The following is a 14,818-nucleotide window of genomic DNA, read 5'->3' on the forward strand; positions in this document are numbered from 1 at the left end:
CATGGATATACCTGGAGATTATCATACTAAGTCAGAAAGAGAAAGACAAATATATCTCTTATATGCAGAATCTTTTAAAAAAATGATACAAATGAACTTATTTACAAAACAGAAACAGTTTCACAGGAAAGGTGGGGGGAGGGATAAATTGGGAATTTGGGATTGACATTTACGCACTGCTATATTTAAAATAGATAACCAACAAGGACCTACTGTATAGCACAGGGAACTTTGCCCAGTATTCTGTAATAACCTAAATGGGAAAAGAATTTGAAAAAGGATAGATACATGTATATGTATAACTGAATCACTTTACTGTACACCTGAAACTAACACAACATTGTTAATCCACTATACTCCAATATAAAGTAAAAATTAAATATATATGTAGAAAAATAATAAAGTCAAATTAATTGCCAAAAATAGAATTAATTTGTCATAAAAAGGAATGAAAGAATGGCATATGTTACAACATAGATGAAACTTGAAAACATTATATTAAGTGAAAAAAAAAACAGAAAGAAGCCAGATACAAAGGCCCACATATTTTATAACGTGATTTCTATGAAATACATAAATTAGGCAAATCCATAGAGACAGATGTAGATTAGTGGTTGCTAAGAGTTAGGGGTAAAGTGGGGAATGGGGTGTGACTCCTCGTGGGTACAGGTTTCTTTTGTGGTGACGAAAATGTTCTGTAATGAGAGCGTAGTCATGGATGCACAACTGTGAACAAATAAAATCCATGTAAGTGTATATTTTAAAAAGAATTATGTGTTATATGAATTATACCACAATAAGGCTTCAAAAAAATTTTAATGGAAGATTTAGTGCTAACAAAGGTGACATTTTTCCTATATTGCTCTTCAGTTCTTCCATAGCACATTGTGCATTTGCCATATATATGTTTTATAATATCAAATTGTAGTTATTTACATACCTCTCCCTTACTCACCATAGTCTTACACTTAAAGACCTTGTCTAACACAATGCTGTATTCCTAGAACAGAGCAGGTCCTCACAAATGTTATCCGAATGGATCTATAAGCCTGTAAAAAATAAACTTCTCTATGCACTGACTTAGCCCTCTGCCCTCCATCACTACCCACCCTGACCCCATTTTGAGTAATTTATTTTCAATGTGAAATCATGGTTTGATTTAACTTTCAGCAGAATAATGTCATTTACCAAAAGAAAAATATTGTATCATATTTCACTTGCTTTAAATTAACTCAGGACTATTTTCATTAACTCTTTTAATCAAAAGTCAGTACTAAAAAGCAAAGCACTTACTTTCAGTACCTTTCACAGAAAAACAAAAGACGTTTCACTTTCGAGTCTGACAAATGACATGTTCTGAAAGGGACTGCAAACCATGTAGCAGGTTTATTTTATTTTATTTACAGATGTGTAGCTCAAAGTCCAGTGTCACTTTGGGACACTGCTGATAAAAAGAATTTTCACAAAGTAGACCTTTAAACAGTTTTGTCAATTGCTGGAAGCATCTCAGCAAAATATTTCTCTGTGACTTTAAAGAAGACAGTTACCGACCTGATCCCCAAACAAGTTGGAGAAATAGCTTCCATGGCCTTGCTGTGAAGGTGAGACAGGACCCATTGAGCTAATACTGAGATCAGGATCAATACACACTTAGTGTGTGACATAGTGAAAGGAAACTTTTTCTCCCTTTGAACTTCTCTAAATAGTCATTTTGCCTCCCCTTGGGGATCACTGCTCAGCTCAATGGCCTTTCAGGACCTCCTGGATCAAGTTGGAGGCCTGGGGAGATTCCAGATCCTTCAGATGGTTTTCCTTTGTATCTCCAGCCTCATAGTGTACCCTCATATTCTATTGGAGAACTTCACTGCAGCTGTTCCTGGTCATCGCTGCTGGGTTCACATCCTTGACAATGACACTGACTCTGCTAATGGCACTGGGACCCTCAGCCAAGACACCCTCCTGAGAATCTCCATCCCACTGGACTCAAACCTGAGGCCAGAGAAGTGTCGTCGCTTCCTCCTCCCCCAGTGGCAGCTCCTTCACCTGAACGGGACCTTCCCCAACATGAGTGATCTGGACACAGAACCCTGTGTGGACGGCTGGGTGTATGACCAAAGCTCCTTCTCCTCCACTGTCGTGACTGAGGTAAGAGGCCCCATTTACATCTTATGAGTGCATGGTCTGGGTGTTTAAGGGTAACAGAGTAATGAACAAGCTTCTAGAATTTTTAGTCACTATTAAGTGCTCATTCTTCATTCTTTCAGCAAATATTAATTACTTCTTTACTGAATGCCAGACACCTATATATTTCATGAGTCTAATGAACTCAAAAATAGATTGTGACCTTGCTATTATATGGCTTTTATTATTTAAAAGACCAAAGGTTAAGCAAGTAATTTATGCGATGTGTTTAAAAGGTCAGTAATGCTCAGCCTGGCTTGAAAATTAGAAATATCAGGGATATTGATCAAAACCTCCAAGCGCTGTACCCCAGAGCAACCATATGAGAAGATCTGTAATGAAATTCTGGCATCAGTAAATTTTTAAATCTCCTCAAATGATTGCACTCTGTGGCCATGTTTGAGGATCACTTATTATGGAATTAAAAAAGGCATAAATATAACCAACAGGTTTAAGCTGATACCTGAATGATAAAAGTCAACTAAAGTAAAAAAGGAAGCTGGAGAGGAAAAAAGGGCTGAAACAAAGAAACGTGTAAATCATTTAAACTGTTTCAATCAGGTTTCCACTGAGGGGTTATAAGTTGTGGAGCTCTCCTTTGTTGGTTTCCTTCTCTTCCAGTGGGACCTGGTATGTGAATCTCAGTCGCTAAAATCAATGGCCAAATTCTTATTCATGGCTGGAATGCTGGTGGGAAGCATCATATATGGCCATTTATCAGACAGGTGAGTGTCTCTGGATCACAGCTCTCTTCACTCATGTATTTTCATGAACTCATAAATCATTCTACCATTAAGCAACACTTATGATTATTGTAGCTTTGTAGTATAGTCTGAAGTCAGGGAGCCTGATTCCTCCAGCTCCATTTTTCGTTCTCAAGATTGTCTTGGCTATTCGGGGTCTTTTGTGTTTCCATACAAATTGTGAAATTTTTTATTCTAGTTCTGTGAAAAATGCCAGTGGTAGTTTGATAGGGATTGCATTGAATCTGTAGATTGCTTTGGGTAGTCGAGTCATTTTCACAATGTTGATTTTTCCAATCCAAGAACATGGTATATCTCTCCATTTATTTGTATCATCTTTAATTTCTTTCATCAGTGTCTTATAATTTTCTGCATACAGGTCTTCTGTCTCCTTAGGTAGGTTTATTCCTAGATATTTTATTCTTTTCGTTGCAATGGTAAATGGGAGTGTTTTCTCAATTTCAGTTTCAGATTTTTCATCATTAGTGTATAGGAAAGCCAGAGATTTCTGTGCATTAATTTTGTATCTTGCTACTTTACCAAATTCATTGATTAGCTCTAGCAGTTTTCTGGTAGCATCTTTAGGATTCTCTATGTATAGTATCATATCAGTATGATACTGGCACAAAAACAGAAATATAGATAAATGGAACAGGATAGAAAGCCCAGAGATAAACCAACGCACCTATGGTCACCTTATCTTTGATAAAGGAGACAAGAATATACAGTGGAGAAAAGACAGCCTCTTCAATAAGTCGTGCTGGGAAAACTGGAATTTTACATACTGTAAAAGTATGAAATTAGAACACTCCCTAACACCATATACAAAAATAAACTCAAAATGGATTAAAGCCCTAAATGTAAGGCCAGACACTATCAAACTCTTGGAGGAAAACACAGGCAGGACACTCTATGACATAAATCACAGCAAGATGCTTTTTGACCTACCTCCTGGAGAAATGGAAATAAAAACAAAAATAAATAAATGGGACCTAATGAAACTTAAAAGCTTTTGTACAGCAAAGGAAATCATAAACAAGACGAAAAGGCAACCCTCAGAATGGGAGAAAATATTTGCAAATGAAGCAACTGACAAAGGATTAATCTCCAAATTTTACAAGCAGCTCATGCAGCTCAATAACAAAAAAACAAACAACCCAATCCAAACATGGGCAGAATACCTACATACACATTTCTCCAAAGGAGATATACAGATGGCCCAGAAACACATGAAAGAATGCTCAACATCATTAATCATTAGAGAAATGCAAATCAAAACTACAATGAGATATCACCTCACACTGGTCAGAATGGCCATCATCAAAAAATCTAGAAACAATAAATGCTGGAGAGGGTGTGGAGAAAAGGGAACCCTCTTGCACTGTTAGTGGGAATGTAAATTGATACCCCCACTATGGAGAACAGTATGGAGGTTCCTTAAAAAACTAAAAATAGAACTACCATACGACCCAGCAATCCCACTACTGGGTATATACCCTGAGAAAACCATAATTCAAAAAGAGTCATGTACCAAAATGTTCATTGCAGCTCCATTTACAATAGCCAGGACAAGGAAGCAACCTAAGTGTCCATCGACAGATGAATGGGTAAAGAAGATGTGGCACATATAAACAATGTAATATTACTCAGGCATAAAAAGAAACGAAATTGAGTTATTTGTAGTGAGGTGGATGGACCTAGAGTCTGTCATACAGAGTGAATTAAGTCAGAAAGAGAAAAACAAATACCGTATGCTAACACATATATATGGAATCTAAGAAAAAAAAAGTCATGAAGAACCTAGGGGTAAGACGGGAATAAAGACACAGACTTACTGGAGAATGGACTTGAGGATACGGGGAGGGGGAAGGGTAAGCTGGGACAAAGTGAGAGGGTGACATGGACATATATACACTACCAAACGTAAAATAGATAGCTGGTGGGAAGCAGCACATGGCACAGGGAGATCAGCTCGGTGCTCTGTGACCACCTAGAGGGGTGGGGTAGGGAGGGTGGGAGGGAGGGAGATGCAAGAGGGAAGATATATGGGAACATATGTATAGGTATAACTGATTCACTTTGTTATAAAGCAGAAACTAACACACCATTGTAAAGCAATTGTACTCCAATAAAAATGTTAAAAAAAAAAAAAAGAAACACTTATGGCAAATTACACTGCCCTGGGGCTTCCTTGCTCCCCAGGGATCTAGAAGCACAAACAAATGGAGAATTACAGTCCATGTGGTGAGGGCTATTTTATCAGCTGTGAGCACTGTGTATGGGATACAGAAACAACATCTCCACCAGACATGGGAGCATTTTAGGATGAGGTTTAGAACAGAGGTGCCACAACGTATGGCTTATAAAGACAAGAAAGAGGTACCTATGGGAACAGAGAGGAAGATGTTTCACATCATGAGATTCAACCTGCTCAATGATACAATATGGAAAACAGTGTTGCATGCCTTAGCCAGGGGGCCGTGTTCAGTCCCTCTTAGCTGAATGCTTGTGGATTTTCAGAGCATGGTCATCATGTCCCTGTTTCTCAAGTGTGATGGGTAGACATTCCTAAGAAACCTGTGTTATACATAGCAAAGTGTCTTGGTGGTGTATTCCAAGGACCTTGATTTTTATTTTTGCTGAAACATTACTTTAAAGGTAAATTTTTCAACCATGTAGGGAATTAATCTAATGACAACTTCTGTCACCTTTTGTGGTATTAGAAATTGGAATACCCTGGGCCTGACCATACCACTTCTGAATTAGAAAGCCAACCTTTGCCACCACCCAAGCCTGTCTCCTCTAAAGGGTGTGGGGAATTAAGGTGCCCCTTACCACTACTAGCATAATGCCATCTGTTATCTCACGTGAAAACTGTGAATTCTGAATTTATGACCTTATAAAAGGTACCTTATAAAAGTTTTCAGAGTCAGAATGTTCATTTCTAATAGTTCTATAACACAGAACTACTCATCTTGCAGAAATAAAAAAAAAACAATATATCTATGCTGATTGATTTTTGAAAAAGCTTCCAAGACCATTCAATGCGTAAAATATGGCCCATTTAACAAATGGTGCTGTGACAATTGGATATCCACATGCAAAAGAATGTGAATAAACCTAAAACCATAATAAATAATAACACAACATGGATTAGCAACTTAAATATAAGATCTAAAACTATAAAACTCAGGAAAAAACAGGTGTAAATCTACATGACTTTGGGTTTGGCAATGTATTCTTAGATATAATACCAAAAGCCTGAGTAACAAAAGAAAATATATATAGATAGGACTTCATCAAAATTAAAAACTTTTGCACATCAAAGGATATTATCAAGAAAGTGAAAAGATAACCTATCTGATGGGAGAAAATATTTGTAAATCATATATAAAGAATAGATAGGCAAATAGACCAATGGAATAGGGTTTAATATCTAGACTATACAAAGAACTCCAACTCAACAACAAAAAGACAAAATACTCAATTTTTAAATGGGCAAAGGACTTGAATACACATTTATTTTATGAAGTTATACAAATAGTGCATAAGTACATAAAAAGATGCTCAACATGATGTCATTTAAAAAATGCAAGTCAAAAACCACAATAAAATGCCACTTCACACCTACTAGGATGGCTATAATTCAAAAAAAAAAAGGAAAATAACATGTATTCACAAAGATATAGAGAAATTAGAATCTTGTACATTACTGATGGGGAGGTAAAATGGTGCCACCACTATGACAAATACTTTGGGAGTTCTTCAAAAAGCTAAATTTAGGGAAACCACATGACCCAGCATTCCATCGCTAGGTATAAAACAGAAGGAATTGAAAACAGGAACTCAAACAGATAGCTTATACAACAATGTCATTGCAGCATTATTCACAATAGCCAGAAAATGAAAACAACCCAAGTATCCATCAACAGATGGATAAAATGTGATATGTACATACAATGGAAATTGTTCAGCCATAAAGGAAATAAAGTTCTGAATCATACTAAAACCATGAAAACATGTAAAGTAAAATAAGAAAAGATAAGACAAATATTTGACTCCACTTATATAAAATATGTAGAATAGGAAAATTCATAGAGAATAATGTAGAATATAGATACCAGAAGATGGGGAGAAAGAGGAATGGAGAGTTATTGCTTAATGGGTACAAAGTTTCTGTTGAGGATTTTGAAAAATTTTGGCAGTAGCTAGTGACGATGGTTGCACAACATTGTAAATGTAATTAATACCAGTGAGTGATCTATACAGTCAAAAGTGGTTAAAATAGCAAATCATATTTTATATATTATACTGAAATTAAAAAGAAACTTAATCAAGAGCATGAGAAGACAAACCACAGACTTGGAAAAAATACTTGCAAAAGACACCTGAAAAAGAATCGTTATCCAAAATATACAAAGAATGCTTAACAAAAGGAAAATGAACACTCCAATTTAAAAATGGTCAGAAAACTTGAAAGGCACCCCACCAAAGAAATTATACAGATGGTAAATAAGCATATGAAAAGATGCTCCACAACATATGTCATTAGGGAAATGCAAACTAAAACAATGATATACTACTGCACACCTATTAGAATGGCAAAAAGCAAAACACTGACAACACCAAATGCTGACAAAGATGAGGAGCAACAGGAACTCTCTCTCATTCGTTGCTGATGGGAATGCAAAATGTTACAGCCACGTTTGAAGACATTTTGTCAGTTTCTTACAAAATTAAGCACACTCTTGGCAAATAATCTAACAATTAAGTTCCTTGGTACTTTCTCAAAGGACTTGAAAAGTTATGTCCACACAAAAACCTACCTGTGGATGTTCATAGCAGCTTTATTCATAATTGCCAAAACTTGGAAGTAACCAACATGTCCTTTAGTAGATGAACGCATAAATAAATTGTGTTACATCAAACCATAGAATCTTACTCAATGCTAAAAGTAAATGAGCTATCAAGCCATGAAAAGACATGGAGGAACCTTAGATATGTATCACAAAGTGAAAAAAGCTAATCTGAAAAGGCTACATATTGTGTGATTCCAACTATATAACATTCTGGAAAAGTCAAAACTATGGAAACAGTAAAAGGATAAGTAGTTGGTAGGGGGGGAAATAAATGAATAAGCAGTGTACAGAGGTATTTTAGGGCAGTGAAACTACTCTTTATGATACTGTAATGGTGGGCACATGTCATTATACATTTGTCAAAACCCATAAAATGTACAACACCAAGAGTGTATCCTAATGTAAACTATGAACATTGGGGGATAATGACGTATAATTGTAGGTTCGTCAATCGTATCAAATGGATCTTTGATATTTAAAATCCTTGTTGGTTAGTTCCAAAATTTGTCTCATCTCAGGAGAAGATTTGAAAGATTTCCATTCTCTTGGGAATGAGTTCCATTCTCTTGGTTCTTCACATATCAAGATATTTTGAATTATATCTTGAATATTACAAATATTAAGTTGTGAAGATTCTATTTTCCATTATTATTCATCAGTAACACTGATTCCTTCATTTTAGCAAGTAATTTTCATGCCTGAAATTAAACTAAAAACTGTTTCTTATGCAGCAGCTCTGACCTCAGTTTAGATCTTTGTCCTTAGTTGAACTTATTCTGCAGGTGTATGTTTCAGGGGCCATCTGGGGGATGTGTGGTAGACACAATTGTGGGATCCCCTCTTTACCAATTTCCCTTGCTGGAACTCCCACTTTTTTCATTGTTCCCAGTTTCCCACCATCTGTGCCCTGATTCTCCAGATTGCAGGATGGCAGGTTTTCTTCATGCACCTCATTCACTTTACTGTGAGGACTGCACCTTATTCCAGGCTAAAAGCCATAGAAACAGGGTGTTCTTTATATTGCTCTCCCTCTGCTCTTATCTGAGAGAGTATACACTCCCCATTACAGTCTATCTGCTTTTGTTCACTCTCACCTATGTTCCAGTATCTCCTTTTTGTGTATGTACCTGCATGATATTTCTTTTCTGAGGGAATGGAGGGCAAATAGTAGGGTTTAAGGCCTTTATTCCTGGAACCAGAAATGTATGCATCAGAGGCTTTTAAGAGGAGTATTATAATAGAATATTTTAAACCTAATTCTTGAATCTCCATTGATAATTAACTGAGAGAGCCAGAATCATGTTAGGGAAGACATTTTAAAAGTCTGTCAAAATAGGTCTTAGGAAAGACGGTGGGAATTTGAATTAGGAAGATGTCCACAGAAATGGTAACAAATAGCTGGATTTGGGTCATAATTTGAGGACAATGCAGTAGAACTTCCTGATGCTTTCAGATTTTTAAGGAGGTGATGGTGTGGCAGAGGGTCAAGGAAGATATCTATGTGTCCAGGCTGAGGAAATGGATGAATGCTGATACCATTTAGTGAGATGAAGGAGGATAGAGAATGAGGCACATATAGAGGAGAAAGTCAAGACTGCTCTTTTGGGGGAGGTGGCCAAGATAATTGGAGTAGGAAGACCCTGAGCTCACTTCCTCCCTTGGGCACACCAAAATTACAACTATTTACATAGCAACTATTGATAAGAAAGACCAGAATCTAGCAGGAAAAAAATCTTTTACAACTAAAGATATAAAGAAGGAACCAACCACAAAAAGACAGGGAGGAAGGGCAGAGATTCAGTATAGTCAATACCTATACCCCCAGGTGGGTGACCCACAAACAGGGAGGATAATTACAATTGCTGAGGTTCCCCCCAAGAAGCCAGGAGCCCAAACTTTACATTGATCTCCCCAGCCTTGGGGTCCTGCATCAGGAAGATAAGCCCCCAGAAGGTTTGGCTCTGAAGGCAAGCAGAGCTTAATTTCAGGGGAGCCTGAGGGTTGTGGGAAATAGAGACTCCACTATTAAAGGGCTCACACAAAATCTCACATGCTCTGCGATGCAGTGCAGAAAGAGAAATTTGAAAGGAGCCTGGGTCAGACCCACTTGCTGATCTTGGGGAGCCTCCCAGAGATGCAGGTAGTAACTGGAACTCACCCTGGGGACATAGACACTGACATCAGCCATTTGGGGAGCTCATTCTACAATGTGGACACTGCTGCTGGCTAGTGCCATTTTGGAATCCTCCCTCTCCCAGAACCTGGCCCTGCTCACCAGCTTGTCAACACCAGTACTGAGATGCCTCAGGCCAAGCAACTAGCCATTTAGGGACACAGCACCACCCACCAGCAAGAGAGCAGCCTTAAGATCCCCTGAGGCCACAGCCACCCCAGCACACATCCATTTCCACCAGAAGACCCAGGACCCAGCAACACACACCAGTGTGCCATCACTAGCCACAGGACACCCAGGGCCCTGCAACCAGAGAATCTGGAACCCATCAGATGGCCAGCTTCACCCACCAGATGGCCAGCACTAGCCCTGGGCCAGCCACACACATGGCAGTGGACAGGCATCAACTCCAGGACCCACTGGGCCCCAGCCCTGCCCACCAGCAGGCAAACTCCAGCCCCAGGACCGTGGCAGCTCCACTGCTCACCATGTCAGGACCCAGCCCATTCACCAGCAGGCTAACACCAGCTCCAAGACACCTTGGACCCCTCAGCCAGCTGCCCCAGGATCCAGCCCCACTCACCAACAGGCCAGAAACAGCTTTAGAATAACCCAGACCTCACAGCCAGGTATGTCAGGAACTGACCCAAATGACGAGCAAGTCAACACTAGATCTGGAACACTGGTCAAAAAAGCAGCCACCCCAGAACACACCCACCAGAGGGTCAGCACTAGCCCTGGGACAATGCAGGACTCTGCATCAGCCTCCTTACAACCGAGCCCAGCCAGCCAGCAGCCAGCAGCCAGCAGCCTCTGCACGAGGCAGGGCCTGGCAACCAACTGGACTGGGGACCAGCAACTCCTATGAGGCTGCGCACAGTAGGCATCCACAACAACAGAAGGACCAATGCAGCCCACATAGGGGGCACCTCTAGAGCATATAGCTCTGGTGACCAAAGGGAGTTGCACCACTGGCATGGATAGGACAACTCCTACAAAAGGCCACTTCTTCAGGTCAGGAAACATAACCAACCTACCAAATACATAGAAATAAAAACAGCAAATTATAAATAGAGCTAGCACATATATATGGAATCTAAAAAAATAAAAGTTCTGAAGAACCTAGGGACAGGACAGGAATAAAGATGCAGACAAAAAGAATGGACTTCAGCACATGGGGAGGGAGAAGGGTAAGCTGGGATGAAGTGAGAGAGTGGCATGGACATATATACACTAACAAACGTAAAACAGACAGCTAGTTGGAAGCAGCCGCATAGCACAGGGAGATCAGCTCAGTGCTTTGTGACCACCTAGAGGGGTGGGATAGGGAGGGTGGGAGGGAGATGCAAGAGGGAGGAGATATGGGGATATATGTATACATATAGCTGATTCACTTTGTTATACAGCAGAAACTAACACACAATTGTAAAGCAATTATACTCCAATAAAGATGTTTAAAAAACCCCAGCAAATTAGGCAAAATGAGGAAACAGAGGAACGACATTCCAAGTGAAGGAACAAGATAGACCCCAGAAAAACTAAGTGAAGTGGAGATAACCAATCTACCCAATAAAGAATTCAAAGTAATGATCATAATCATGATCAAAGAAATCGAGAGAAGATTGGATGAACAGAATGAAAAGTAAGAAGCTTTTAACAAAGAGTTAGAAAATATAAAGAAGAACCAAACAGAGATGAAGAATTCAATAACTGAAATGAAAAATACACTAGAAGGAATCAGTAGAGTAAGTGATAAAGAGGAAAAAATCAGCAAACTGGAAGACAGAGTAGTAGAAATCACTAAAGCTGAACAAAAGAAAAAGAAAAAACAATAAAAAGAAATAAGTACAGTTTAAGAGACTTCTGAGACAACATCAAGTGGGCTAACATTCACATTATAAGGATCTCAAAAGAGGAAGAGAGAGAGAAAGGGGCAGAGAACATACGTGAAGACATAATAGCTGAAAACTTTCCTAACCTGGGAAAGAAAACAGACAGCCTGGTCCAGGAAGTACAAAGAGTACAAAACTCAAAAAATAAGAAACAAGAAAATTGTGAAAGGAAAAATCTCATTGGTTAAGGCATATATACAGTAAAGGTAGTAAATGAACCAGGTATAAAGGTTAAAAGAAAATTAGTTAAATCATCTCTATGTGCAATAAGTATTTAAAGGATTCCAAAAACAAAAAGAGGGCTTCCCTGGTGGCGCAGTGGTTGAGAGTCCACCTGCCAATGCAGGCGACACGGGTTTGTGCCCCAGTCTGGGAAGATCCCACATGCTGCAGAGCAGCTAGGCCCATGAGCCATGGCCGCTGAGCCTGCACATCTGGAGCCTGTGCTCCACAACGGGAGAGGCCACAACAGTGAGAGGCCCGCGTATCGCAAAAAAAAAAAAAAAAAAAAAGATGTAAAATATGACATCAAAAACCATAATTGTTGGGGGAGGGGAGTAATAATGCAGGGTTGTTAAAATGCATTTAAGTTAAGAGATCAGCAGCTTAAAATAATCACACATATAGAGAGACTGATATATATATATACCTCATGGTAACCAGAAACCAAAAACCTATAATAGATGCACTCCCCACCTCCCCAAAAAAGAGAAATGAATCCAAAGATAACAATAAAGATAGTAAAATCTATCACAGGTAAAATCAGATCACAAGGGAAGAGAACAAAAGAGAAGAAAGGAACAAAAAAGAACTATAAAGACAATTAACAAAATGACAATTAGTACATACCTAACAATAAGTATTAAAAATGTAAATAGACTAAATGCTCCAATTGAAAGACATAGTGTTGCTGAATGGATACACACACCTAAAAACAGACCCCTATATATGCTGCCTACAAGAGACTTACTTCATATCTAGAGACACACACAGGCTGAAAATGAGGGAATGGAGAAAGTTATTCCATACAAATGGAAATCAAAAGAAAGCCAGAATAGCAATACTTATATTAGACAAAAGAGACTTTAAAACAAAGACTGTAACAAGAGGCAAAGAGGACCATTGCATAATGATCAAGGGCTCAATTCAGGAAGAAGATATAAAAATTATATATATATATATATATATATATATACATACATACAAAAATATATATGTATGTGTGTGTGTGTATATATATATATAAAACATAGGAGCACCTAAATACATAAAGGAAATATTTACAGACATAAAGGGAGAAATCAACATGGCACAATAATACTAGGGGACTTCAACACCTCAATTACACCAACGGAGACATCTTCCAGACAGAAAATCAATAAGGGCTTTAAATGACATATTAAATCAGATGGAGTTAATAGATATATATAGAATATCCCATCAAAAAGCAGCAGAATACACATTCTTTTCAAGTACTCATGGAACATTCCCCAGGATAAGTCATATGATAGGGCACAAAAGAAGTCTCAGTAAATTTAAGAAAATTGAAATCATATCAAACATCTTTTCTGACCACAATGCTGTGAGACTAGAAATCCAATACAAGTAAAAAACTGCAAAAACCACAAGAATGTGGAGGTTAAACAAATGCTACTAAATAACCAATGGTTCACTAAATAAATCAAAGAAGAAATTTAAAAATACCTAGAGACAAATGAAAATGAAAACACAACGATCTGAAATCTATGGGATACAACAAAAACAGTGCTAAGAGGGAGTTTTATACAAGCTTACCTCAGAAAACAAGAAAAATCTCAAATAAACAACCTAAACTTACACCTAAAGGAATGAGAAAAAGAAGAACAAACAAAACCCAAAGTTAATAGAAAGAAAAAAATCATAAATATCAGAACAGAAATCAATAATACATTAGAAGTATCACAAACCATGATCAAGTGGGACTTAACCCAGGGATGCAAGAATGGTTCAATATCTGTAAGTCAATCAATGTGATACACCACATTAACAAACTGAAGAATAAAAATCATATGATCATCTCAATAGATGCAGAAAAACCTTGACAAATTCAACATCCATTTATGATAAAAAAAGAAACCTCTCAACAAAGAGGGAATATACCTCAACACAATAAAGGCCATATGTGACAAGCCCATAGCTAAGTAGCATCATACTCAATGGTGAAAAATTGAAAGTATTTCTAGTAATATCAGGATGAAGACAAGGATGCCCACTCTCACCAATTTTATTCACTTTTATTTACCTAGATTTGGAAGTCCTAGTCACAACAACCAGTTGAAAAAAGAAATAAAAGTAATCCAGGGCTTCCCTGGTGGCACAGTGGTTGGGAGTCCGCCTGCCGATGCAGGGGCCGCGGGTTTGTGCCCCGGTCTGGGAGGATCCCACATGCCGCGGAGCGGCTGGGCCCATGAGCCGTGGCCGCTGAGCCTGCGCGTCCAGAGCCTGTGCTCCACAACAGGAGGGGCTGCAGCAGTGAGAGGCCCGCGTACCGCAAAAAAAAAAAAAAAAAAAAGTAATCCAAATTGGAAACAAAGAAGTAAAACTGTCACTGTTTGTAAATGCCAAGATACTATACACAGAAAATCCTGAAGATGCTACCAAAAAACTACTAGAACTCATCAATGAAATTGGCAAAAGTTACAGGATATAAAGTTAATACAGTAAGTTGAAAACATTCAAAGATGAGAATGTGCCCAGAGTAAGGGCGAAGAGAGAGAAGAGGAAGAAAAAGTAACTGAAGAACCAAAGAGGTTCATGATGCAGGAAATGGCAAGGGGATTTTCTTTCTTTGAGGAGGCACTGTTAGTTTTTGAGACACAGGACCAAAATGTAGAACAGTACATGAAGTTTGCAGCAGCCATTCAGAATGGAATCCAGTGCTACAGTGTCATCTATGATGAGAAAAAAAAAAAAAAAAGATCTACTACCAAG

General features: G+C 38.4%; 1 protein-coding gene across 9 annotated transcripts in view; it reads left to right on the forward strand.

Annotated features, from left to right (window-relative positions):
* The window catches only part of LOC114887217 (solute carrier family 22 member 9), a 48,297-nt gene that overhangs the window by 13,429 nt on the left and 20,050 nt on the right, over positions 1-14,818 (forward strand). For 7 of the 9 annotated variants that reach the window (XR_003791507.1, XR_003791509.1, XR_003791508.1 and 4 more), the window contains exons 1-2: positions 1,498-2,145; positions 2,803-2,906. Coding sequence is in view for 3 of the 9 variants with exons in the window: in XM_029208715.1 (XP_029064548.1) it covers positions 1,744-2,145; positions 2,803-2,906 (506 nt within the window). In the remaining 6 variants the exon portion in view is untranslated. Of the gene's footprint in view, positions 1-1,497; positions 2,146-2,802; positions 2,907-14,818 lie in introns of those variants that run through there. The other 2 variants (XM_029208714.1, XM_029208713.1) reach the window with 2 other exon arrangements.

Source organism: Monodon monoceros, unplaced genomic scaffold, assembly GCF_005190385.1.
Source record: "Monodon monoceros isolate NGI ecotype Baffin Bay Population unplaced genomic scaffold, NGI_Narwhal_1 Super_Scaffold_7, whole genome shotgun sequence".
NCBI classification, from domain to species: domain Eukaryota; kingdom Metazoa; phylum Chordata; class Mammalia; order Artiodactyla; family Monodontidae; genus Monodon; species Monodon monoceros.